The sequence below is a fragment of the Petromyzon marinus genome, chromosome 3 (genome assembly GCF_048934315.1).
Source record: "Petromyzon marinus isolate PM22_M1 ecotype Great Lakes invasive population chromosome 3, UKy_Petmar_22M1.pri1.0, whole genome shotgun sequence".
Taxonomy (NCBI): Eukaryota; Metazoa; Chordata; class Hyperoartia; order Petromyzontiformes; family Petromyzontidae; genus Petromyzon; species Petromyzon marinus.
The window spans coordinates 10,036,798-10,063,118 of NC_133669.1; the positions used below are offsets into that span (position 1 = coordinate 10,036,798).

The 26,321-nt window shown below is 49.4% G+C and overlaps 1 protein-coding gene across 3 annotated transcripts in view; it reads left to right on the forward strand.

The window, feature by feature from the left end:
• The window catches only part of LOC116953331 (tyrosine-protein kinase Tec-like), a 42,193-nt gene that overhangs the window by 14,626 nt on the left and 1,246 nt on the right, over positions 1 to 26,321 (forward strand). For all 3 annotated transcript variants that reach the window (XM_076073893.1, XM_032973436.2, XM_076073891.1), the window contains 17 exons: positions 10,287 to 10,425; positions 12,814 to 12,924; positions 13,417 to 13,498; positions 14,081 to 14,209; positions 14,726 to 14,790; positions 16,479 to 16,672; positions 17,508 to 17,573; positions 18,606 to 18,660; positions 18,899 to 18,978; positions 19,242 to 19,360; positions 20,334 to 20,408; positions 20,801 to 20,878; positions 23,381 to 23,474; positions 24,067 to 24,283; positions 25,250 to 25,314; positions 25,895 to 26,013; positions 26,126 to 26,283. In XM_076073893.1, coding sequence (XP_075930008.1) covers positions 10,288 to 10,425; positions 12,814 to 12,924; positions 13,417 to 13,498; positions 14,081 to 14,209; positions 14,726 to 14,790; positions 16,479 to 16,672; positions 17,508 to 17,573; positions 18,606 to 18,660; positions 18,899 to 18,978; positions 19,242 to 19,360; positions 20,334 to 20,408; positions 20,801 to 20,878; positions 23,381 to 23,474; positions 24,067 to 24,283; positions 25,250 to 25,314; positions 25,895 to 26,013; positions 26,126 to 26,283 — 1,845 coding nt within the window. In that variant the 5' untranslated portion in view covers position 10,287. The remainder of the gene's footprint in view (positions 1 to 10,286; positions 10,426 to 12,813; positions 12,925 to 13,416; positions 13,499 to 14,080; positions 14,210 to 14,725; positions 14,791 to 16,478; positions 16,673 to 17,507; positions 17,574 to 18,605; positions 18,661 to 18,898; positions 18,979 to 19,241; positions 19,361 to 20,333; positions 20,409 to 20,800; positions 20,879 to 23,380; positions 23,475 to 24,066; positions 24,284 to 25,249; positions 25,315 to 25,894; positions 26,014 to 26,125; positions 26,284 to 26,321) is intronic.

Sequence of the window (26,321 nt, forward strand, 5' to 3'; positions counted from 1 at the left end):
GCCAGAATCCATCTTCTCGGTTGAAATTGTCTCTGTGTTTGTATATGTGGATAGCCTCATGAACGAATCTCTCATGGTAGCCAGATGGCTTGCAAAGAACCTCTGTCTTGGAGAAGTCAATGTCATGTGAGCCTACTGAATTATAACAGTGATCTGCCACGTCCGAGGTGTTGGTCCTACCGTGTTTTAGGTCTGCTTTGTTTTCACGAATTCGGTCCGAGACATGTCGTTTGGTTTCTCCAATGTAACTACTACCACAGAGGCAACTTAGTTTGTAGACGCCAGGGTACTGTATATCCGGAATCACATCTTTTACAGACGGAAGCAGATCACGGATTTTATGTAATGTGTTGAATCGGACCTGGATCTTGTGTTTATTTAAGATTTTGGAGATCTTTTTTGTGATCCCCGCAATGTAGGGTAAAGTGATGGTTTTGAAAGGCTCCTCAAGAGGGTCCTTCTTCATGGTTGGAGTGAAAGCTACCCATACGGATGCTGACCTGAAACCAGATTCCCACCACCATCCATCCCAGAAGAATTCCCTCATCAAGACTCTGCACCATAGAGCCCAATGCATATCCAACCAGGAACACATAGCCAGTCAACTGAAGCACGTACACCAAGCTCTTAAGGCTAATGGTTACTCCGACTACACAATCCGCAAAGCTATCACTCCCCACTGAGCTATAGAGGTATTTTTCAGAAGCAACCTGGCCACAAACTATAGCTCAACAAAGTGGCTTATTACGTGGAATTTTGTTGCATCCAAATACTCTAAACGCATGTTTCTAAATGTGGAGGGGAAAACCGGAGTACCCGGAGAAAAATGCATGCAACCACGGGGAGAACATGCAAACTCAAAATATACAGGCGTCAGGGTTGGGGTCGAATCCATGACCTCCTGCATACCGGGCGAGGGAGTTAACATCTCATCACCGTGGTGCCTCAGTCATGTATAGAGCTCATTGGGTTGCATGTTTCTTTCCTGTATACTGTGCACAACTGCAGGATGGAGCATTGGCCTAGTGGTGAGCACGTTGCGCTAGGAACCCAGCAACAATGCTAAATTATATGCTAATTCCTTTGTCAAGGCGCTTTGTTTCTTCTCACACAGCTTAAAGTTCGTGATCTGAGCGTGGCTTTTTCACTCCAGCGCTGTCCTACCAGACAGTCTCGTCCCTTCACCTGATGAAGGCCGCTTGTGTTGTGGCCAAAACGTCGTGAGAATATTATTGTTATTTTATTTTATCAATTTATTATTTTATTCTCATTCTACGTGACTTTACCAAAAGAACCAAAGAAGATATATTAGTACAGTTCTAAAGCTATATTAGTACAGTACTAAAGCTAGTGCGCCGTTCGATGCTTGAGCTTTAGGAATGCGATAAAAAACATTCCAATTCTTTGAAAAGGTTAGGGCCCCCCCCCCCCCAAAAAACCTCCCATTTATATGTGGGCCATGGAATATCTGCTCGCATTATTGCGAGGGCAACCTGCAATAACAAAGCCCTCTCTGCCTCGGTAACTGGCCGAGCAGCCAGAAAATTAGCCCTATCACCATTGTCCACTTAGCCATAACGGACGCTTGCACACCCGTCTCTGATGCAGCTGCGGGGCCTCATTTCATCAGATGTGGATTTTTTTTATGCCGTTAAAAATAGACGGTGTTGGGTTTGGGTTTTTTTCAGTGAAAATCTTCCACATTTTCCTGCCCACCCCACGCAGCTGCTTCACTCGCCTCATTCCCCACCGTGACGTGGTGACGCCTGCCTCTTGTGACGCGGGATCCATGTCCTGATTTTGAAGATTGTGGCCTGGCTGCTAAGCAGGGGTTAAACTCAACACTGAGCAACAACAACAACACTGGATCCTAGAGCTAACAGCGTTTTAGATTGAGGGTTAGATCAATGGTGTAGCCTGGGCCCCTTGGGTGGCGGATTTGTGCCAGAAAAGCGCCACGTGTTTAAGCAAAAATAAAATACTTCAGTTGATGCATGGGAATGAAATGGAGCACCTTGTCCAATTTTCCCCGCTTTTTGTAGCTCGGTAGTACCTTGGCCCGTCTGACTTGTGGACCCAGGTGCAGTTGCCCTGCTTGCACACTCGATAGCTATCCAAGTAAACGTGGGACGTTGGGCCGACGTTGGTCCAACGGTTACTGGGATGCCACTGGGTTAGAACCAACCCTAATCGCTAAGCTTAAGGTTTGCCCGAAATGAAACCCTCAACATCAGGCTCAGAGATGAACTGTGCAATAGAACTAGTGTTCAACCTAAACTTATATTTAAGGCTAGAGTTAGGCCTAAACTCATCCTGAAGCCAGCGTTTGGGTCTAAACCTGTTTCTGAGCCGAGCATTGTACCTCATATCTGAGTCTTGGATTGACAACCCTGTAGCTCGGGTTGCCACCTTTTCCACAGACCAAACATGTCATATAAAATTCAACGCAGTAGTGGTACCAGATCTTGGTACAAATGAACTCTTGCCACCCTAGCACAGATGCCAATTCCTGGGCTCTGTGGGTATGACCCAGGTGGAAACATCCTACCTGGAACGTGACCTTGTTTAAAAGGTGAGGCAGGGGGATTAAAAACACTTGGGTGGGCGGGGGGGGGGTGTACAATAGAGTCAATGTTTAACTCGAAACAAGGCTAACGATACTATCTGTTTTTTCTCTCTATTTTGCAACGTTGAATCGCTGAACTGAAGTGGGCACGCACGGCCGCATTTCTCTGTGGATATGGGTATTCACGGAACTGGCGAACTCTGAAGAAAAAAAGCCCACACTCGTGTTAAATATTGCACCAACATGTTTTGACTTGACTATACGAATGTAGAAGTTTGTAGGGAGTGAGCTTTCAGCAGGGGGGCTCCCCACTCTGACACTGTGGGGCTGGAGATGGTTCGGAATGCATGCCTAAGCCTGGGATTAATCGTCCACTCGTTTCTGAGCTAAGGGCAGTGGTTCTCAACTGGCAGGCCGTGGCCCCCATGGGGAGGTGGGCTGGCGGCATGGATACCGTGCAGGATAAATTTTGAACGTGCGCGGCGAACGTCAGCACCATGTCGCGGCGACAAAACACTAGACTACGTAAATACAACGTGAACTTCATTGACGAACGCCTCCTCGTTTGACTAACGGCTTGGGACACGTGATCTTTCGTTGCATGGGGTGGTTGTATATCATAAAAAATGAAAAGCGGATCATATTAAACCAGTTAATATCGTAACAAAAGCAGATCTTTTAAGCATTCCATTGTTCTAATAGGACAATGGAATAGTTAATAGAGTACTGTATTCCTACAGGTTTACACTATATCGTTATGGAAATAACAATCATCGACTGATTTATTTATCACATTTTCCAGTTTGCATGCACGTTTGTGTCTGTGTCTTCCCACCAGCGTGTGCGTCAGTGTTACCTATGCACCTCGTTGACCTAGCCTGGCACAGATGCTGCGGTCATGCCACCTTCAAATAATGGCAAATGTCGTTTCGTATTTTGTGAGTGTTTCTCCGTGTGCATATCTGCAGGTGCCTGTGCGTGTGTGCACCTCACAAGTCCTTGAAAGGTCTGAACACGTTCCCATCAATGAGCTCCTTCGGCAGGCAAGGCTGCATTGGCTGGGTCATGTAGCCCGCATGCCCAGCCACCGCATGCCCAAACAACTTTTGTTCGGCCGGATCGAGGGGGCTAAACGGACGTGACACAGGCTAGAGAAGAGGTGGACTGATGTGGTACAGGAGGATGTGGAGTTGATTGGACTTGCTGATGACTGGTACCAGCGGTGTCAAGATCGGCCTCTGTGGAGGAGGCTACTGGGTAGTTGGAGGCAGTCACTCGGCAGCAACAGCGGAGGGCAGAGGAGCGACGCTCACAACAACGAGTGGAGTGCCGGGTGGCTAAAACACAGCAGGTTGGCAAAGTAGTGGGCACAGGTTGTGTATCGGCCAGTCATCTCAGTCATTCAACTCACCTATAGCACCTGGGTCTGTCCCGTGACCCCCTGCCAGCAGGCATTCGACACTTGTCGTGGCCTTAAAGTGCACATAGCCTGGCACAAGCGCCACGGTAATGCCATCGCCAATTAGTGGCGAATGGCGGTTGTTGTTGTACCTCACATGAGTACCTGGCACGGTGTGTAAACATCACCAGTGGGGAGACAGAGCCGGTTAGGCGTGGTGCTTGCCACCCACCCCATCGTGTACTGTGCCAGCCGTCATTGTTGCTCCCGAACAGCACTTGCCTCAAAAGTCTGTTGAGGCTCTATGGGGGATCTTTGTCTTTGTTCTGCCTGTGTTGGGAGCATAGTTGGTGCATCTGCCATTTATCTCAGGTAACTCCTACACACAACACCTGGGTATGTCCCGTTACCTGCCAGCAGTGAGCCTTCCATACTTCACAGGATAGCCTCAAAGTGCACCTAGCCTGGCACAAACACTTTGGCGATGTCACTTAGTGGCAAGTGGTTGCTACTTGTTATTGTGCCCGTGTGTCCAGTGTATAGGGGTGCATGTGTGTGAGTGTATTGCCACTCTGATGTGCAAATAGTCGAGATGCAGTTTGCCACTAAATGGTTAATCTTAATGATCATAATTCAAATTCATGAACGTCCTCCACCAGTACGAGTGGGTATTTCCAGGCTATTTATGATGGGGATACGGTAATTATTAATCTGGTGAAATTGGAACATGCAGGCACGTCACCTACCTCCCTTGTGTGCGCATGCGTGTACCTGTGTGTGTACGTGGAGTAATCAATATTGGAGTGCTATGTACCCGGCGACCCGAGTTCGATTCCTGCACACGACCAACACCAGTGACAATTATCTGAAACGGTCCTGGGCCTTCCCTAGGTCGGCTCAGCCTCAAATAAGTACCTGGAGCAGCATGTAAACATCGCCTCTAGGGAGACAAAGGCGGCCGGGCGTGATGCTGGGCACTCATCCCCTTGTGTGTCGTTCCAGCCTTCATAGGTGCTTGCTAACAGCACTTGCCCCAACAGTCTGTTCAAGCTATACGGGGGATCTTTGCATTTGTATCTATATATTAGTTTGTGCCGTGTGTGAGTGAGGCTCTGCTTGAGTGGAATGATGCGCTGGTGGTCCCGTGTTTTAAGAAGGTGGACTGCATTGACTACAACAACTATCAGGGCACCTCTCCTTAATGTGCTGGGAAAGGTCCTGGCAAGGACTATTTCACATCATTTTACCAGGCACACTTCGTAATTGGAGGAATTCCAATGTGGTATCAGGCCAGTGTAGTCCTGCATGGATGCCATATTCTCTATCCATCTGCTGCAGTAGGGTTTAGGGAATTTCACCAGCACCTACACCTCTTGCTTGTTTGACCTGGTTAATTCCTATGATGCCATCAAGAGCCTAGGGCCTTGGGTTATCTTTGTTTTGGGGTTCTTGACCCTCTGTTCACAATCCTAAAGCACTTTCAAGATGGGTTTGGTAGGTCGGGTAAAGCTGCATGGCCTGGAGTAGGAATCTTTCCTGTTCACCTTGCGGGTGGAGCAAGGATGTCCTCTTTGTCCCCGAGATTTTGCTTCTTTTTAACCCGTAGCTTGAGAAGTTTCCAATTGGTTTTACCACAGGAACTTACAACTTTGTAAAGGAATGGCTCCTCACTGATCAACTTTGTTATGCATGCCAATAATATGGTAATTGTCGCTTACTTTGAGAAGGAGTTTTCACTAATAGCTGGTTGCCTTACCATCAGCCCTACTAAAGCGAAGCACCTGCCTGGATAATTCGTGTCATGGACACTCCACTACCTCAGCTCCCCATGAGCAATGGGGCAGTTGTGGAGAGTGTGGAGAAGTACCGCGTACTTGGGCAGAGTCTGCTCATGCTCAAGCTCCTGTTTGGCAGCAGCAGAGGTCTCGCGTCAAATCGGTCGAGCAAGTATTATATATTTATTGTCTGCTTAACGCTGCATGAATGCTGCCAGCTTTGTAGTTCCACATGTAGTTCCGGTTCTGTTCAGCTACAGTTATGCCCACTGTTCTCCTTGTTTGCGAAATGTGGACCGTTTTACAGGAAAACCTGAACAGTGGTCCCTTGGTTAACGATTTTAATCTATGAAAACCATCGTTCATTGAAGTTATTGTTAATATCGAATATAGGAAACGCATGTTAAAGGCTTAATTTGTTCGAAGACGATCGGAAGTTGACCTTTTCACTCTTAAAAACTTGGTTTATAATATTTAAACATGCAATTTTACGAAATAAACGTTAAAGGAACATATTAAAGCATGAATATTAATAGAAACATGAATAAATCATGAATAAATAGAGCATAACATTTAAATTATTACATTGAACTAAGAATATAGATGGCTTAAGCTAGCCATTTGTTCTCTAAACGCTCCTAAAAGGGCGTCATTGATTGGCTGAGGTCTGCTGAGTCCACTTAGGAGCACTCTAATTGGCCGAAATTGGCAGCCGCGTGATATCGTAAACATCGTTAATCGAAAATGTCTCGTTAATAGAAATGTAGTGGAGTACGAAAGTGTGTTGTGGAAACTGCGCGAATACATGATCACACGGACAGTGTGGGTTATCTGGAGTCAGCCTGTGGAGAAGGCGAAAACAGTGTGGGTCGTGTTAGGACAGCCAGGTGCAAGGGCTGGGATGGTGAGGTAACGGTCGGGCCAATTAAGCCAGAAGATCAGCAACGGCTGTGATTGGTTGGTGCTGTTGCTGGGGCTGGAGAGGCGTCGAGAAGTCTGGCGAGAAACAGGTGCGATGGTCACGCGGAGCGCCGGTTGAGACGCTGGTTAATTAATTGGAGGAGTAATGAGAGCGGGTATAAGAGCGGGAGTTGGAGTCAACAGAGGAGGTGGTTGAATGGTGAAGAGCTGGGAGATGGGTTGAAGTTGAAGAGCTTAGGGGAACTGGAGTGGGGAGTTGGAGTTGGGAGCTGGACGAGGAAGACGTGGAGTTTGGAAACAGAGTAGAAACAGAGTTTGGAAACAAAGTTTGGAAACAGAGTGGGAAACGGAGTTGGAACAGAGTGTGAAGCAAGACGAAGTAGTTAGCAGTGGAGTGAGCGTAGCGATAGCGGAGTTGAAGACGCTGTGTGCGGAGTGTGCGAAGTCACTGTGTGCAAAGACGCTGTGTGTGGAGGAGCTGAGGAGAATAGCCAGCAGTGGAGAGAGCGTAGCGGTAGCGGAGCTGAAGACGCTGTGTGCGGAATTGCTGAACGGGGAGTCGCTGAGTGCGAAGCACGTGAAGTGATAGTGGGGAGACAAGGGTGGTGAGCGAGACGAGCGGAGCACGGCGAGCGAGCCGTGGTGACCAGGATACTGTGGAGTGTGGAGGACATGTTGAATGTTGTAAATAAAGCGGTGTTCGAAGAAAGACAGAAGTTGTTCGTGTAAAGTCGAACACTACAGAAACAATGGGACCCTATGGGAGGCGGATCGTCTATCGAAATATCGTTTATTGATGGCATCGTAAACCGAAGGACCACTGCACTGGCTTGAAAAATGTATGATGGTTTTCCTACGATCCATCCTTGGTTTAACTCGACTGGATTGTGTGAGGATCTCAGATCCTTGAAATGTCCGGATATCGTCTCATGAGTTGGCTAATTTGACAGGAGAATTTGCATTGGCTGGGTCATGTAACTTTCCGGCCCAACCACTGTATGCCCTAGCAGCCAAATCGTCACAATAGTGGCTCGAGAGGCCATGGACTGGTGTGGTATGGGTAAGAATTGGAGCTGAGTAGACCTGCCAATGACTGGTGCCAGCGGTGTCATGATCGACCTCTGTGGAGGAGGCTCATGAAGGATGCTACCCTGGGCAGTGGTAGGCGAGGTGTACTTTGAGGCTATTGGGCAGTTGGGAGACAGTAGCCCTCCTGCAGCAACAGAAGGAGTGACCCTCAACACGAATGGCGTCTCGGGTGGCCAAAATGGAGCAATGTAGCAACAGTGGGCAGCGTAGGTGGTGCAGCTGGCAGTCGATCAAAACGATAACACGTGGGTTTGTCCAGTGACTTCCCGCCGGCAAGCCTGACGACACACTTCACGTGGCTTGAAAATGCACCTGCCCTGGCACAGGCGCGGTGGTGACGTTACCGCCACTTAGTAGCCAATGGCCACTTGTTATTGTGTGTGTGTGTACTGTGTACAGACTTGTTTGGTACAGTGCAGCCACGATTGTTAACTTCCGTGTGCAGCTAAATGTGGGTAGCCTCAGTTGTGGGGGAGCACGCTTGCCTGCCCCCCCCCCCCTGTCGTGCAAACTCTTGCACACTCATACCTGTACACACACGTGGCACAATGACGAAAATCCCCCTTATAGCACTAACAGACTTTTGGGGCAAGTGATGTAAGCGAGCACTTATGAAGGCCTGCATGCTACATGAGGGGGTGGATGGCCAGCACCACGCCCGGCCGTCTTTGTCTCCTCAGTGGCGATCTTTACACACCACACCGGGTAGTTATTTAGGACTGAGTCGACCTTGGGGAAGCCCAGAACTGCTTTAGATAATCGCCACTGGTGTTGGCCATGAGTAGGAATTGAACTCGGGTCGCCAGGTTCATAATGCAGGGTGCTAACTGCTACACTACCTCCCCCCACACACGTACACATCTCAGAATATACATACACACATATACCACATGCACACACATGTACCACATATGGTTCACAGTAGGGCTGAACGATTTGGGGAAAATATCTAATTGCGATTTTTCTGACATATTGCGATTTGATTTGCGATTAATTTTTTTAAAGTCAGGCTTCACTTCAATATTCACTGTGTAATAGATTTAAAACATGTGATGGAGCAATTACCACATGACACCATCAAAATATTAACTGCTCTATATATTCTAATGCAAGGATGACACCTTAAAATATATTAATTGCTTCCAACGTATTTATAAAAAATGATTGAAATAGAACAATCAAACATAGAACAATTGTTAAGTTAAATAAATAAAGTTATACTAATTAAAAATCAAACAATTCCAATCAGAAAGTAATAGGACTTTTAAAATCGCAAAAAAATCGCAGCCTTTGCTATTTGCTAATCGCATTGTTTCAAATTGCAATTTCGATTTGACATCGATTAATCGTTCAGCCCTAGTTCACACACACACCTTAATTACACACCACACAGTCACTTATACACAAAGACATACATGCCCCATTTAGCCTTATTGGTCATTGAGACAAGTGCTGTTAGTGAGCACCTATCAACTCTTGCGCTGAGTACAGTAGGTTTTGGCGTGGCCAGAACCACAACCAATCACCTGTGTCTTCCTTGTACTGATGTTCACGTACAACACTAGTGTATATACTTATTTAAGGCTGAGTCGACACCACTTGTCATTGAAGCTGCGTTTCTTGATTTGGGGTTGAACATGTACACCTATACAGCGGTAGCTGAAATTACACGCAATGCACACTTTCAGGTTCTTATATGTGACCCTTATGTGGCCTGTGTCACTTTCATATGTCCCCTTTCCCTGTGTCTCCCTGTTAAATGGTTCCTTTTGGGGCCATCCATTTAGTAGGTACGCATGGAGGGGGAGGGTTAGGGGAGTGGGGGGTTAACCCAAATGCGTACGCTTGCATATGGAGGGTCTACTGACAATGTACGTACACATAGGAAACGGGGGGGGGGGGGCGGTGAAGTCTCGATTATAATTAGTCTACATTGGCCTTCAAATGAGTTAGATAGTCCGGCGGTGGACTATCTGTTTGCTTAAACACGTTAATATTATTAATCCTTGATCGTTTCTGCGTGGATTAAATATCGGCCGTTCTATAGGATTCGGGGGGGGGGGGGGTGCGTCAAGCGAACGTACGCAGGTGGGGGGGGGGGTGTAAAGAGTACGCGTGCGCACAGGGAGGGGGGGAAGGGTCAAGTGTTGACAGATTTTTTTGTACCTACTAAATGGATGGCCCCTTTCCTCGTGTCACTCCGTGCCCGTCTCTGTGTGTGCCCGTATCCCATGTTGTGTGCACACGTGCCCCTCCCCGAGGGCCCCATTGCTCCCCGTGTGTTCCGTCGATGTGTGCTCGTGACCCGAGTGTCTGCGTGCGTGTCCTGCGCAGCCCCATGTCCCGTGTGTTGTCTCATGGCCCAACGTCCCTTGTATCCCCTGTCCCGTATCCCTGCAGATCTTCCACGTTCTCTGCATCCTCACGTCGTCCCCTCCCATCTCCCGTGCATCTCCTTGTCACGTGTGTTTTCCGTGTCCTTCGCGCCCTGCGTCTCATGTCCGGTGTTTCCCATGGTCCCCGTTTCTCCTGGCAGCATGAGTAGGGAGGTGCTGCTGCAGGATCTGCTCATGAAGAGATCCCAGCAGCGGAAAATCACGAGTCCCTGCAACTTCAAGGAGCGCGTGTTCATTCTCACCAGCGATCGGATCTCCTACTACGAGGGCACGCTGGAGGTGCCGCTGCCCGCCTCCTCTCACCCCAGCACCCGCCACCACTCGCCAGCACTGACTGACACTTGAAAAAGATTGCCACCACTCACCAACAACCACCGCCTCAAAACTCACCAACACATACGTGGGAGAAATAAAAACATACACGGAATAAAATTCAACAACACTCCAGCACTCAAAAACACTTATAAACACTGACACTCGCTCAACAGCACGGACACTTGCCACACTAAGAAACTTACATGTAACAAATCCCCCATGTAGCGTTAGATTACTGTTGGGGCGATTTCTGCTTGTGATCACCTATAAAGGTCTGCGTGGTACACATCGGGGTAGTGTGGTCAGCACTGCGTCTGGTCTCGTTTGTTTCCCCAGTGCTGATTTTTTTGTTACACACACTACACCAGGTACAATTTTTTTTGCTGATTCGACGCAGGCGAGGCCCATGACCAGTTAAGATATTTTCCAATGATGTTAGCAGTAGCTGCAAATCAAACTTAGTTCACCGGGTTTTGTAGCGCACACTGCGCTAACTACTGCACTATGCCACCACTTCCTACTCACACGCACGACAAACAAGCTCACTCACACCCATCGCAATGGCTCGGTGGGTCTGTGTGATGTGCGGAGGGCGGTAGCGTCGTGGTTAAGGCACCGTGCTACAAACCCGGCAATCCAAGATCGATTCCCAATTGCGACCAGTATCAGTGGCGAATATCTAAACTGTTGCTCTGCTTCCATGAGGTCGACTCGGCCTTAAATAAGTACCTGGTGTGGAGTGTATAAAACATCACTACTGGGAGACAAAGGTGGCCGGCTGTGGTGCTTGCCACACACTCCCTCATGTATCGTTCCAACATTCATAGGCACTCTTTAACAGCACTTGTCCCGACAGCCTGTTAAATACAATACAGGGGGGACCTTTGTCTTTATCTTTGTGGATTTAAGCAAAGTAAGGTTGGGGAGGGGAATTTTCACACAAATCTCAAATTTGTGTGGGAGGATGCATTGTCCACCTGGGATCAAGGGTTGTTATCGTCTTCGCTCACTAAAGAATGTGCATGCAGACCGTATAACCTTGACACTCCTTGGGGGGGGTGGGGGGGGGTGGTGGGTGGTAGTCGTGCGACAACGCATGCAGGCACGTGAGCATGCAGGTATTCACGGTGCCAGATGGACAGACAGATACACCTTCATGTACAGTAGGTATTTCGTGCTGCAGATAAACACTTTGATTTATAGGGCAATGCACATGCGCAGATGTCTGAGACAGGTTTGGCAGCAGAGTTGTTGCTCTGGATCAGTCGAGCGGCTTTATCGTTTCATCGCCTGCTCAACGCTGTGAGGAAGCGCCCTCACCTCTTGCTCCACCACAAGCTCCAGGTGTTCTCATCCATAGTTATGCCCTCCCTTCTGTATGCTTGCAAAACATGGGCAGTATTTTCAGGAACACCTGTCCCCGCTTGAAACATACAGGCTGGCCTTTCTACAAGTCACCCTGGGTATAAGGAGCGCACATCATTGTGAGGAGCTCACAGATCATTGAACGATATGGACACAGTACCACCCGTGAGTTCCTCCGCCAGACAAGGCTGCATTGGCTGGGTCGTGTATCCCACATGGCCAGCCACCACATACCCAAGCAGCGATGGGGGGGAGGGGGGGCTAAACGGGCGCAGCACAGGCTAGAGAAGAGATAGGCTTTGGTACAGGAGAATTTGGAGGTGAGTGGACCTGCCAATGATTAGTACCAGCAATGTCAAGATCGGTCTCTGTGGAACAGGCTCATAAAGGATGCTACTGGACGGTTTGAGGCAGTCACACTCCAACAACAAAGGAGGGCAGTGAAGCGATACTCACAATAACGAGCGGAGCGCCGAGTGGCTAATACGCAGCAAGTCTGCGCAGTGGGGAGTGCAGTTGGCGCATCTGCCAATCATCTTTGTCAGTGAACTCGTAACACCTGAGCTTGGCCTTCCTGTTAGTGTCCCTAGCCTGTCACTGCTATTTGGTAGAAAATGGTAATTTGTTGTTCATGTAGTATTTGACATAATGTTACGTGTAATTGTGGTGTGGTGGTTGATGTAGTGTGGGGTGATGTGGCTTGTTGGGATAGATGATATAGTATGGTGTGGTTAGTAAGCGTAGGATGGGGTGATGTGGTGATTGAGGCGTGTGTTAGTCGGTGATGTATTCGGTTGTGATAAATTATGTGGTGTGGGGTAGTTATTGATGTGGTGTGGTGAGTATTGTGGCGAGTGGTGTGGTTCGTGATGTGATGAGTCGTCTGGTTTGTCATGGTGGGTGATTGGGTGTGTGATGGTTTGCCGAGTGCTGTAGTATGTGTTGGTGTGGTGAGTGATGTGGTGCATTGGTGTGGTGTGCGCACAGAGACTGGGCTCACGGAAGGGTGTGGTGGAGTTGAATAAGGTGCAGTGCGTAGCGAGCATCACCATGTGCTCCGAGGGGGGCACACCCGGGAATGGCTGGTACCCCTTCCAGGTAACCCTTCCACACACACACACACGCGTACCATGTGCAGCACACACACGCAGGTGTACCGCATGAAGCACACATACACGTTTCACGTGCAACACATGCACACACGTGTACCGCATGCAGCACAAATACACGTATCACGTGCAACAAACACACACACACACACGTGTATCCCATGCAGTACAAAGACAAAGATCCCCCGTATGGCCTTAGACTGTTGGGACAAATGCTGTTAGCGAGCACATTTGAAGGCTTGCATGGCACATGGCATGAGACACGAGGGGGTAGGTGTCCAGCACCACGCCCGGCAGCCTTTGTCTCCCTAGTAGCGATGTTTGCACGCCAGACTAGGTACTCAGGAGCGTTTCAGTTAATCGTCACTGGTGTTGGCTGTGAGCGGGAATCGAACTCGGGTCGATGGGTTTGTAGTGCTCCCCAGACACATACACACGCACACACGTGTACCATGTCCTACTGCTGTGACTCCTGGCGCAGGTCGTGCATGAGGAGGCGACTCTCTACGTCTTCACCCTTCATGAGTCGGTGCGGAACAAGTGGGTCAACATGCTCAAGGATGGTGAGGGGGGCTCAGGGAAATACTGGTGGGGGCTGTGGTGGGGGCTCGGGAAGGTACGGGGAGACGCATGGAACCACATGGAGCAATGGGGAGTTGATCGGAGAAATGGGAAGACAGAAGGAGGCATGGAGAGTTGATATCCTGCACCTTCGATTAGCACTATTGGTTTCATACAGTGGAAAAGAAGTTCAACATTCAAACACACATTGGAAAGAACGGAGCGAGACATGGAGGCATGAGGAATCAAATGCACATGGGGATACGCAGGGTACCACCAAGGGGAGTTGATTGGTGAAGTGGGGAGACACGTGGAGGCATTATGAGTGGAATATAGGTACAGGGAGACACTGGGAGGCATGGCAGGAGAATGGGAGTAGGAGGAGACACAGGGACACATGGGAGATACAATAGCACTCAAAATTGTCACATGGGGCATATATTGGGCACTGGGTGGCACTCGTCTTAGCTTTTGGACCTGACCCAGTGGTGCAAATTCCACATTCCCACGATGGGACCCAGTCTCATTAACTTGAACTCTTCAACAAATGCTGCCGTATCTGTCCCCCACCTCTTCCCACGCAGTTACGAGACAGAACCAGTGCCTGCTGTCCAAGTTCCACCCCAGCCTGTGGGGCAACACAAAGTGGCCCTGCTGTGGCCAACCCGACAAGAAGGCCATCGGCTGTGTGGTGTACACACACCACTCTGACGGTGCGTGGTGGTGCATGGTGGAGGTGGTGGTTAGATGATGTATCTAGTGGGGAGTGGTGGCACGGTGGTTGGTGTGCTGTGCTATGAACCTAGTAACGCGAGTTCGATTCCCGCTCACGGCCACCAACACCAGTGACAATTATCTGAACTGGTCTTGGGCCTCCCCTCGGTGGACTCAGCCTCAAATGAGTACCTGGTGCAGCATGTAAACATTGCTACGAGGGAGACAAAGGCGGCCAGGCGTGATGCTGGTCACCCACCCCCTCGTGTGTCGTGCCGGCCTTCATTAGTTCTCGCTTACAGCATTTGCCACAACAGTTTGTTGAAGGCTATATGAGGGATCTTTGTCTCTTTCTTTTGGTGCGTGGTGTACACTTCACCATGTGGACAATGTTTATATGTATGGTGGTAGTGGATCGTGTGCGATGACGTGGTTGTAGTGATTGCAGTGGTTACTGTGTGGTTGTCGTAATTACTATGTTACGTTTGTCCTTCCTGCTGTCTCTCTTCGTGCAGTCAAATCTTTGACATACCAGAAACCCCTCCCACCAATTCCGGACGAAGAGCAAAACACTGGACCGGTACATATACAAAAACACGTACATTCATTTACACATGCATTCGACCATCAACAACAACAGCCGCTAATCCCCACTAAGTGGTCGTGATGCCACTGCAGTGCTTGTGCCAGGCTAGGTGTACTTTAAGGCCACGTGAATTGTAGAAGGCTCGGTGCTGGTAAGTCACAGGACAAACCTAGGTGCCATGGGTTGACTGACCGAGATGACTGGCAGATATCCCACCTGTGCTACGCACTTTGCCAGCTTGTTGCGTTTTGGCCGCCCGGCGCTCCATTCTATGCCGTGACTGTCGCTTCTACGCCCTCCGTTGCTGCTGGACCCCAACTGCCCAGTCACGTCCTTCACAAGCCTCCTCCACAGGGGCCGATCTTGACACTGTTGATACCAGACAATGGCAAGTCCAATTTGCTCCAAATCCTTCCATACCACATCGGTCCATCTCTTCTCCAGCACGTGCTGCGTCCATTTAGTCCCCGGCCAATTAGAAGCAGCTTGAGCATGAGGTGGATGGGTATTCGGGCGCTACATGACCCAGCCAGCACCTACCAGAGGAGCTTCACCAATGGGACTGTGTCTGTACATCTTTAAACCATATAAACGACCATGTAAATGCATAAAATGTACACACGAGGGGGCTGTATGCACGACAGTGTTCAAATAAGAACAATCCAGTTTTTAAATGAATGGCTACCTCGTTCATGAATAAATTAAGTTGAATGTTCACTGTAGAAATCTTGTAGCAGTTTTGTCATTTGTAAACTCTCTTCCCATTCCTCTTATGTTTCCACTCAAGATTTGAGATTACAGTAAGTAATCGTTTAACGCTGTTGATGCATTCTTGTAAAGTGCCGCGTGAAGCGAAAAACACGTTACGCGAAAACAGTATGCCCATAAATAATGTAACGATCAAGTTTGGTGAGATACAGTGTACGCATACACAGTAATATGGTGGGACAAATTACTGCCTTATTATACCGCTCAGCCACGCAGCTCAAGAAAGTAGTTCGTCATTAGGAGACCTCCTTTGCCAGTAACAAGATATTGTAATAGGTTTTACCCTTTTAACTGGCACAAAAAACTGACACCTTTATTCAAGGCATCATGTCTGCAATAACCACAACACAAGCAGTCAAAATGCAAACAAAAAGACAACTCTAATAATAATATGCACTGTCCTTGAATTTGATTGGTCCACACCCGAGACGCCTTTTGGCGTCTTCTGGTCCAACACCAGTGGAGACTAGGCTCTAAAGAAAGCCGTCTCGGGTGTGCACCAATCAAATTCAAGGACAGTGCGTATTATTATCAGAGTTGCCTCTTTTGTTTGCATTTTGACTGCTTGTGTTGTGGTTATTGCAGACATGATGCCTTGAATAAAGGTGTCAGTTTTTTGTGCCAGTTAAAAGGGTAAAACCTATTACTATAAAGTAGTTCGTCGTCAACCATTCAGAAACTGCGTGATAACGGGCATGTTCTGCGCTACAATGGGTGCATTCTGTGTTCCCTGGTGGAAGAACAGCGTTATAGCGAAAATGCGTCCAACACGTGTTAAGCGAGGGCTTACCGTAGTTTTGGTAAAATGTGTAAAAATCCGCGAACTTTGGTTGGGGTGGGGCTAAAAATTTTGCCCAAATCTCCCCATGTCTCTCTACATCTTCCCTTGTCTCCCCGTGTCTCTGTCGGCACAGGATGTCTCCTGGGCGTCGCCCATGCGCCGCCTCCCGCCCCCGCCACCCCCAGTGGAGAAGCCCTGCTACCAGCTTCTGGCGCTTTTTGACTTTGGAGGGCTGGAGCCGCACGACCTCCCGCTTATGCGGGGGGCAGTCTATGAACTCGTGGACAACCACGATCCCCACTGGTGGAAGGCACGCAACGAACACGGGTACGGGGGCATATACGGAGGGGGGGGGGGTGGGGGGGGGGGCGCGGTGGGATGTGGTGGAGGCAAGGAGAGAAAGAGGGAGATGCGAGGAGACACTGGGAGCCACGATGGGTGCAGAGGCAACACGGGGAGATGCAGAAAGGCACGAGAGATGTCAGGTGGTGGCACGATTGTGACAAGCATGAGGATGGGAACACACGGGTCACGGAGACTCGTAGGGAGACACGGAGACTCGTAGGGAGACACGGAGGGGAATAATGGGGACACAGGTGGACATGGGGAGATACACACTGATAGCATGTGTGTGACCAGTATGGGTACAGGGACAGAAAGATAACACACAGGTATTGGTCTCGCGGATGAACAGAAACAATTCACTCCTAACCTTAATGCTCGCTCTAACCCCAGCTCAAACCCTAACCCTGATAGATGACTGATAGATCGCTATGGTGGTGAGATGTTAAATACCTTGCCTGGTATGCAGGAGGTCGTGGGTTCGATCCAGACCCTGACGCCTGTATATTTGGAGTTTGCGTGTTATCCGTGCTCGTGATCATGTGGATTTTTCTCCGAGTCCTCCTATTTAATTCCCTATAGTATTTGGCAGGTATGAATTTCCACATGTTAAGCCACTTCGTTGAGCATTGTGGTACGGTGTAAACATCATCACTGGGGAGACGAAGGCGGCCGGGCGTGGTGATGGCCACCCACCTCCTCATGTGCCATGCCGGCCTTCATTGGTGCTCCCTAACAGCATTTTCCCCAACAGTCTGATAAAGACAATACGGTAGATCTTTGTCTTTGTGTGCACATTTGTGTGTGTGCGTACATGCAGGCAGGAGGGGTACGTACCGAGCAGCTACGTAAGCATCATGACCGGGAACATCGTGAAGCAATCCGAGTGAGTCACTGCCCGTTTAAAAATACTCCTTCACACGCTACCCCAGCGGTCAGCAACCAAAATAACAAGAACAGCCATGTTTTCGAATTCGGTAAAAAAAAATCAACATTTAAAGGGCCGCAATGCATGTGAACATGAGACAGTCCTTCCCACCCGCACCTCCAGTTAGCACGGTTGGCTTCATATGGTGCAAAAGAAGATTAACATACATATGGTCCTTCATAAATAACATCACGCTGGAGTCATTAAAGAGCCACATGAGGCTCAGGAGCCGCAGGTTGCCAACCACACACCCTGACAAATAAGCTCACTAACACACTCAGATATACAACAAAAGCCACCGTTCTCTAAGTGGCGGTGACATTACAATGGAACTTGTGCCAGGCTAGGTGCACTTGGAGGCCACGTGAATTCCGGAAGGTTCACTGCTGGCAGGAGGTCACGAGACAGACCCAGGTACTTTGGGTTGACTGACTGAGACGATTGGCAGATGCATCACTTGTGCTCCCCTACGATACCAACTTGCTATATTTTATCCACCCGGCTGTTCTTCTGTTGTTGTGAGCATCGCTTCTCTGCCGTCCGTTGTTGCTGAAGGGCGACTACCTCCAGCTGCCCAGTAGCGTCCATCACGAGCATCCTCCACAGAGCCCAATCTTGATACTGCTAATACCAGTCAGCAGCAACTCCAATCGGCTTCAAGTCTTCCTGTACCATATAAGCCCATCTCAGATATACCAAGACACACACCGACAAATACCCATAGGGACACACACACCCGTGTGGTGTGCGTAACAAGTATTGTCGGGGTGTGTGGTGTGTGTCCAACATGTTGTAGGTGTGTGTGGTGAGTGTGGAATAGGTATTATAGGTGTGTGTGTGGTATGTGTGTAACAGGTATTATAACAGTGTGGTGTGTGTGTAATCAATTCTATAGGTGTGCATGGTGTGTAGCGTATGTATGTTGAACTTCTTTTGCACCGTACATAGCCAACATATACTATAGGTGTGCACGGTGTGCGTGTGTAACAGGTGGTTTTGTAAAGATGTCACGAGAGTCCGCGCTGAACAGCTTTTAAAACAACAGGTAACAGCACACACCACGCCCACAACACGTCGTCACACCACACCGCTGCACACTATTAGCACCGCACTGGGTCAACCACATTCCACCGAACCATTCCAACCTCGTCACATGACAATGCAATAATTTTCCGATCGTTCTAGGACTGATCCGATTATGGTTTATGAATCGTCTGTGACCGTCGTTTGAACCACATGCCATGTCTCGGTGACCGTGCCGTGGCTGCGGTGGTCTTGTGCAGGGTAAGGACGGGAGCTACATGGTGAGAGACTCGAGTCAATCGGGCAAGTTCACCGTGTCCGTGTTCACCACCAAGCCCACGTACGTGTCTCGATGTCCCTGGGTCTCAATGTCTCTGTGTCTTTCTGTCTCCGTGTCCCCCCTATTCTTTTGTGTCGCTTGTCTCCGTGTACCAGTCTCCCTGTCCCCCGTGTTCCCGCGTCTCTCTGTATCTCAGAATATCCATGTCTATCTGTGTGTCGCCATGTTTTGCCTTCTCTCTGTCCCTGGATCTTGGTGTCACCATTTCCCCAGATTGAGCCCGTGTCTCATCTCTGCCTCCTGTCATCCCCGTGTGTCTCCAGAGAGACGATTAAGCATTACCACATCAAGGAGACCTCCCATGGTCAGTTCTTCCTGGCAGAGAAGCACGTGTTCTCCAGCATCCCAGAACTCATCATATACCACCAACACAATGCCGCGGGTATGGGGGAACACACGGGAACACGGGGACTCGGGTGAACACGGGGAAAGCACAAGGACACGGGCACACATTGGGACACACACACACATAGGAACACACAGAGACACAGGGATATAACGGAATACACGGGGCCATGGGAGAACTCACGGGAACACACAGGAACACACGGAGACACGAACGGTAACATGGGGGGGGACATACGGGGAGTCACAGGGACACGCAGGGATACACAGCGACATGGGAGGGACACAGAGACAAGATGGCATCAACTAGGGGCTACGGGGGCACAAGGGAATTCATTGGGATGCAGGACACTAGGACATACGAAGACATGGAGATACATATCGGGACACATAGAGACTTGCACAAGTATTGTAAGTGTGTGTGTAAATATCTGTTGTGTATGATTCTCGCTCATGGCCAACACCAGTGACGATTATCTGAACCGGTCCTGGGCCTCCCCTAGGGCGCCTCTGCCTCAAATGAGTACCTGGTGGGTATGTAAATGTCGCCACAAGGGAGACAAAGGCGGTCGGACGTGGCGCTGCTGGTCACCCACCCCTCATGTACTGTGCCGGCCTTTATAGGTGCTCAATAATAGCACTTGCCCCAGCAGTCTATTCAGGTTATATGGGGAATCTTTGTTTTTGTCTTTTGTCGGAGCGAAAGTGTAGTGGTTAGCATAATATGCTACGAACCCAGCAGGCAAAGTTGGGTTCCCGCTCAATGCCAACATCAGTGGTGAATATATGAACCAAGCAATGGGGAGACAAAGGCGGCTGAGAATGGTACAGGCTACACTACCACCTTGTGCACTGTGCTGGCTTTAGAGGTGGTGTAACTGCGAACACCAATTCAGGCCAGCACAGTGCATGAGGTAGTGGTGAGCCGGCCTGAGTAGGTGCTCGCTAATAGTACTTGCCCCAGCAGTCTATATGGCTAAAGGGGGATCTTTGTATTTATGCATGTGCAGGTCTCGTCGTGAGGTTAAGACATCCTGTGAATCATCAGAGTATCGGGGCTCCTACAACCGTTGGATTCAGCTACCGTGAGACATCACCACCATCACTGATCACAACTATCATCATTACTATCACCATCATCACCACTGTCATCATCATTACCACCACCATCATTATCACCACCACCACCATCATCATTATTACGACCACCGTCATAGTTGTCACGAACGCTTCGTCGAATCTGCAAGAGCATTGGCATCATCACCTTAAGTGCATGTATGTGACTGTACGTGTCCACTTTATGCTTGTTCATCTTTGTGGCTGTGTGTGTGACCACATGTGTGTGGCCTTAACGTGCACATAGCCTGGCACAAGTGCCGTGGTGACATCGCCGCCACTTCGTGGCGGATGGCGGTTGCTGTTGTGGCCGTGAGTATTTGTGTGTGCATGCCCGCGGTGTGTCTGTGTCTGCGAGTAGAGAAGTGGGAGATCGACCCCCAGGAGTTGACGTTCACGCACGAGCTCGGCAGTGGACAGTACGGGGTCGTGAGGCTCGGTGAGGTCACCCCCGCTCTCCCTCCCTCACTCATCCATGAGGATTCGTCATCACAGCACCCTGCGTCATTTCATCAAGAACAATTCGTCAGCCCTATGGTTAATTGGTAGTTACGTGATCTCCACCCAGAACCAAATCACTAAGAATGCGCCCGACCTCGTTTCTTTCGTGTGCTACACAGGCCCCCTCTAGTGGAGAGGCCCTCCTGCCAGCGGTGGCGGAAGCAAGCAATTGCAAGGCTGCACTTTGAGCTTTTTCACCATTTACGTGCAAATGCAAGCCTTTGACCAAATCATCCGGAATGTGTTTGATCCCGTCACATCTCCTAAGCTAAGCAGATTTGAGCCTGATGGCCTTTGGATGGCTGACCCACGCTACATCTCTGGCCTCTCCATGTGTGATGAAGAAGGGCCATTGCCCGAAATGTCGGCAATTATATACTTCGCTTTTTAAGGCCACAGTGCTATTGATGAATGTGTGTTGGGTCATAGATTAAAACAGGTGTGGTAGTCGGGACCCTTGTTGTAGGAGGGATTGGGCAGTACAATTAAATCCAGTTGTACTGTACTTCCATGCTCCCACCTTCACCAACCCGCCATGACCAGCGTGGTGAAGTATGGTATGACCATACTTTAACGTGACGCAAGGGCAGCCAAACAGAAACTTCCGGTGTGCCTGGGAAACAAAACAGAAAATGCGTCGCTAAAGCTAGTTTACCATCAAGACATACACCGTGTGTCCATTCATAGCTATGAGGTTTTATCAATACACGCAGACCTTGCTTAGCGTGACCCCGTAGATGCTGATTGACTAAAACGCTGATTATACTGGATTTTTTTTAACCAAAAACATTTAATCAAAATATCTTAAAAGCGCTCACTAGTGAGAAAAGCACTCATCAGGGAAATGCACCCACCCCCATCATTCTCTCAGCCAATGAGTGACGTACGCTGAGCCAACTAGACCCCCCCCCGCGATTCGATTCGTGGTAACTGTTACATTTAGCCCGCTTAGCCAGGTGAGAACTCACGAGACCAGGATAGAGTCTCGGGTTCCACTAAAAGAAACCTCACCGCAGAAGTTTTGACTGAGGGCATCGCTAAGATCACAGAGATGCTGGAGCTATTCTCTGAGAAAGACCCCGGATTGGGAGTGCAGCAGTTCCCCCCGCCATTGCCTTGTAGGAGGAGTACAGTATAATGCACTTATGAGTACAGTACGTAATACTTACTTAGCGCTACTTCACCTTGTGAAAAACCAAACGAAGAAGATCCCTGGTTTTGATCTTCCACGAAGCTCATGGTCCACCCTAAACCGCATCCGCACAAACCATGGCAGATGCAGATACTTGATCCACAAACGGAAAATTAAAAACCCTCCAGTAGTCTGCGGTCATCCAGAACAGACCATACAACATATAACAATGCAATGCCCGATCCACAAATACAAAGGAGACGTAACAGCGATACACGCGGTTGCTCCTGGCGCGGTTGTCTGGCTTGACCACCTGAATGCTAAATTGTAGTTGTTGCTCTGTATCTACATCACCCACATGAAAGATGAAGATTAGTGCTATTTCCATCACCCCAATGAAGCGCTCGTATATTGCAGATATGAACGAAAAAATACCGTCCAAAACGCATCCCCATATATACAGTGGTATAAATGAAATATTTTAGCGCTGATTCGGTTTGCGCCTACTTCTCCAGGAACGCATCTTGAGCGTTAAGTGAGGTCTGCCTGTAATTTTGTGGTCTGCGTGATTAAGTTTCGTGCAAAATTCCCTTGGTGCCACCTAAATAAAACGAGTGCCAATTAGAAGAGATTTTCACTTCAGGTGTTTTGTGCAAAGGGCAACTGATGAATAGTTATTGATCCTAATTAATCACGATTGATCCTAATTAATTGTTACTGGGCGTGATTCATCATTGTTTGTATAAAAAAAACTGTTATGGATGTACAGTTTGTTCTACTGTAACGCGGTAGTTGCGTTCCTGAAGAACACCGCGTTATGGAAAAATCGCGTTAGAATGAATAATAAAGGGTAAAGGACTGTCCGCGATAACACGTGAGATGCATACGTAGACTGAACAAAAGCCGAGGCGTGCCAATAGCATCTAAAAGCATCCATCAGCATCCCGCCTTGGTGATGCTACAACCGAGGCAGCCGCACAACCGCTTATTCCTACTCGCGCGACGTAGTTCTGTTCACTCGGTCACATTATATCCAATTCGCATCCGCGTTCTAAGAAATGTGTTCCCGAATGCATTCATCGCGTTTTATCAAATTCGCGTGATGAAAACCGCGTGAAAGCAGAACTGACTTTGTTGAAATTCTTTCGCGCCATACGTAGCGAGCTGTGCTAATAGGAGGTTGCTGATCCTGATTAATTGCTGATTAACTGCTATTGATCATCATTACTGTGCGTGATTCACCGTCATTGATGCTGATGAATCGGTATTGATCCTGATTCGTCGTTGCTGGATCTGATGAATTGTTAGGGCAGTGGAAAAGACAAAAGTTAGTTGCTGTCAAGATGATCCAGGAGGGAGCCATGTCCGAGGAGGACTTCATCGAAGAGGCCAAGGTCATGATGTGAGTAAACCACAACATACAACCACGAACAACCATAAGCAACCACGTGTCACGATATGTAATCACGCGTGGCCATGCACAATTATACACAATTGCTCTTCTGCAACTGCACGCAGATCATTGCACATATGATCACATGCCTGTCCGAACAAAACCACGTGCAATCACACACAAGCAACAGCACACAACCGTATGTAACCTCACACAACTGCACGCAACCCTGTGCGAAAAGTGCCCTACCGCTGCTTTTTCTGCTTCTGCCGCTGCTACTGCTGCCGCTACTGTTGCCGATGACGCAGTCATCACTGCTCCTTCTGCTGCATACGCCACCGCTGTTGTCGCGGCTGGCCTCAGGTTGTTGCTGTTGGTGCTGTCGTCGCCGCTGCTGCTTCACAAAACAAAAAATGTTGGTGGAAATTAACCCGCTCCTGTACTGCCTTCATACCCTGGCACACCAGGAGACGGCAGCCTCGACGCCCGCAGCTACGGGAGTGCGTAGAGCCGCCACCCGTCGTCGACGGTCCCACCGCCAACGCTGATGGTCGTTGCGCCGCCCATTGCTGTTGCTCGTGCGCGTGTGCGTGCGCCACAGGCAGTTGTCGCACCCGCGGCTGGTGCAGCTGTACGGGGTGTGCACGCAGCAGCGGCCGCTGTGCATCGTGACGGAGTACATGGTGGGGGGGTCACTGCTATCCTTCCTGAAGTCTCAGCGTGGCTCCACAGTGCCCGAGCTCATGGCTGAGATCTGCTTAGACGTGTGCGAGGCCATGAGCTACCTGGAGGAGAAGATGTTCCTGCACCGCGACCTGGTGCGACCCCTGCGCTCGCGCGTGTGTGCGTGTGTGCGTGTAAGAGAATGATATGTGTGTGTGTGTGTTGTGACCCCCTGTGCAGCTAAACTGCAGCAAGTTGGCACAGCTGGTGCATTAGCCAGTCATCTCCGTCAACCCATAGCACCAGGGTCTGTCCCGTGACCTCCTATCAGTGAGTCTTCGACAACTTCACGTGGCCTCAGTGCACCTGGCCTGGCACTTAGTGGGGTGACATTGTTGTGTGTGAATTGCGTGTGTGTGTTTGTGAAAGTGGTGACCGGTAGTGGAGCGATTGGCGCGCTGCGACACGAACCCGGCTACCCGAGTTCGATTTCCGCTCACGGCCAACACAAGTGATGATTATCTGAACTGGTCATGGGCCTCCCGTAGGTCAACTCCGCCTCAAATGAGTACCTGGTGCACTGTGTAAACATTGCTACTAGAAAAAACAAAGGTGGTCAGGCGTGGTGCTGGCCACTCACCCCCTAGTGTGGCGTACAGGCCGTCATAGGCCCTCACTAACAGTACATTGCCCTCATGTTTAAGTGCATACGGGTCAGGAGATATGGATCGGTTACGTAGAAATTGACAAAGAAAACGGGGAATTTAAAAAAAACTGAAGAGTGCACAAAGAAGGATGGAGAGGTGAATGCTAAGTATTATACGGAGAGACACAATGAGGCACTTGTGGATTTGAGAGCATCATATTAACTGTTAAGAAAAGTGAGATTGGGCAGAACATGTCACTCAGGGACGATGGCTGGTGGCTGGGAATAACGATGGGGTGGCAACCAAGGAGAAAGCATTGCGGAGATGGAGCGACGAATTCTGCTCATGTGCAGTGGCTAATATGGATTGTTTAATATCAGGACCGGTGGCAGCATGGGGGGAGGCCTTTATCCAGCAGTGGATTGGTCATGGCTGACCACGGTGACAATAACTGTACGTGTGTTTGTGTGTCAGGCCGCACGGAACTGTCTGGTGGGCGAGGGTAACATTGTGAAGGTGTCGGATTTTGGAATGACGAGGTGAGACACGTGTACACCCACCTCCTCGTACACCTCATCATACCTGAATCCAACTATCCATCATTCACAACACACCTCATTGCTATATCACACCATTTCACACACCCAACACCTCTATCACTCGCTCATAGTACAAGACCTGCCTCGTCAGCCGCACTTCATCAATAAATCACACCTAATAAGTCACATTTCATGAGTCACACCTCATCACGCAATCGCGCATCATAACAGTGATATTTCATCAGTCCCACCTTCATGCAATTACACCTCAACATATGTTATCTCACGTCGTCTCATCTCATGACAATCCATCACACTTCAATCCCAGAGTCATAGCTCATCGTAGCCACAACCCATCGCTCATCACACAGTCTCATCATATCTCATCACATCTCACTACGACCCATCATATTTCATCACACGGCCATCCGTGTCCGTACTTGTGTGTGTGTGCTCCTGTGAGTGTGTGCTCCCGCCTGCGTGCGGGCCCCTATGAATGTCTGTGTGTGTGTGTGTGCGCTCCTGTGGGAGTCCGTGCTTGTGTGCCTATCCCCATGTGGGCGTGTGCATCCCGTCACAGGTACGTGCTGGATGATCAATACACCTGCTCGATGGGCGCCAAGTTCCCCGTCAAGTGGTCCCCGCCAGAGGTGTTCCAGTACACACGCTTCAGCACCAAGTCTGACGTGTGGTCTTTTGGTACGGGCACAATGCACACACGGCTGCACACATGGTTGCACGCAGAGATGTCCGTGGTGATGATTATGATGACGATGGTGATGGCGGTGATGGTTATGACGTTGGTGTGCAGGCGTGTTGATGTGGGAGGTATACACGGAGGGACACATGCCCTTCGAGGGATGGTCAAACCAGCAGGTGGTGGATGAGATTCTGCGTGGCTGCCGCCTGTACCAACCGGCGCTGTCCCCCCCCACCGCCTACAACATCATGCTGGACTGCTGGCAAGAGGTTTGCAAAACAAACGCACGTGTGCACAAATGTGCATG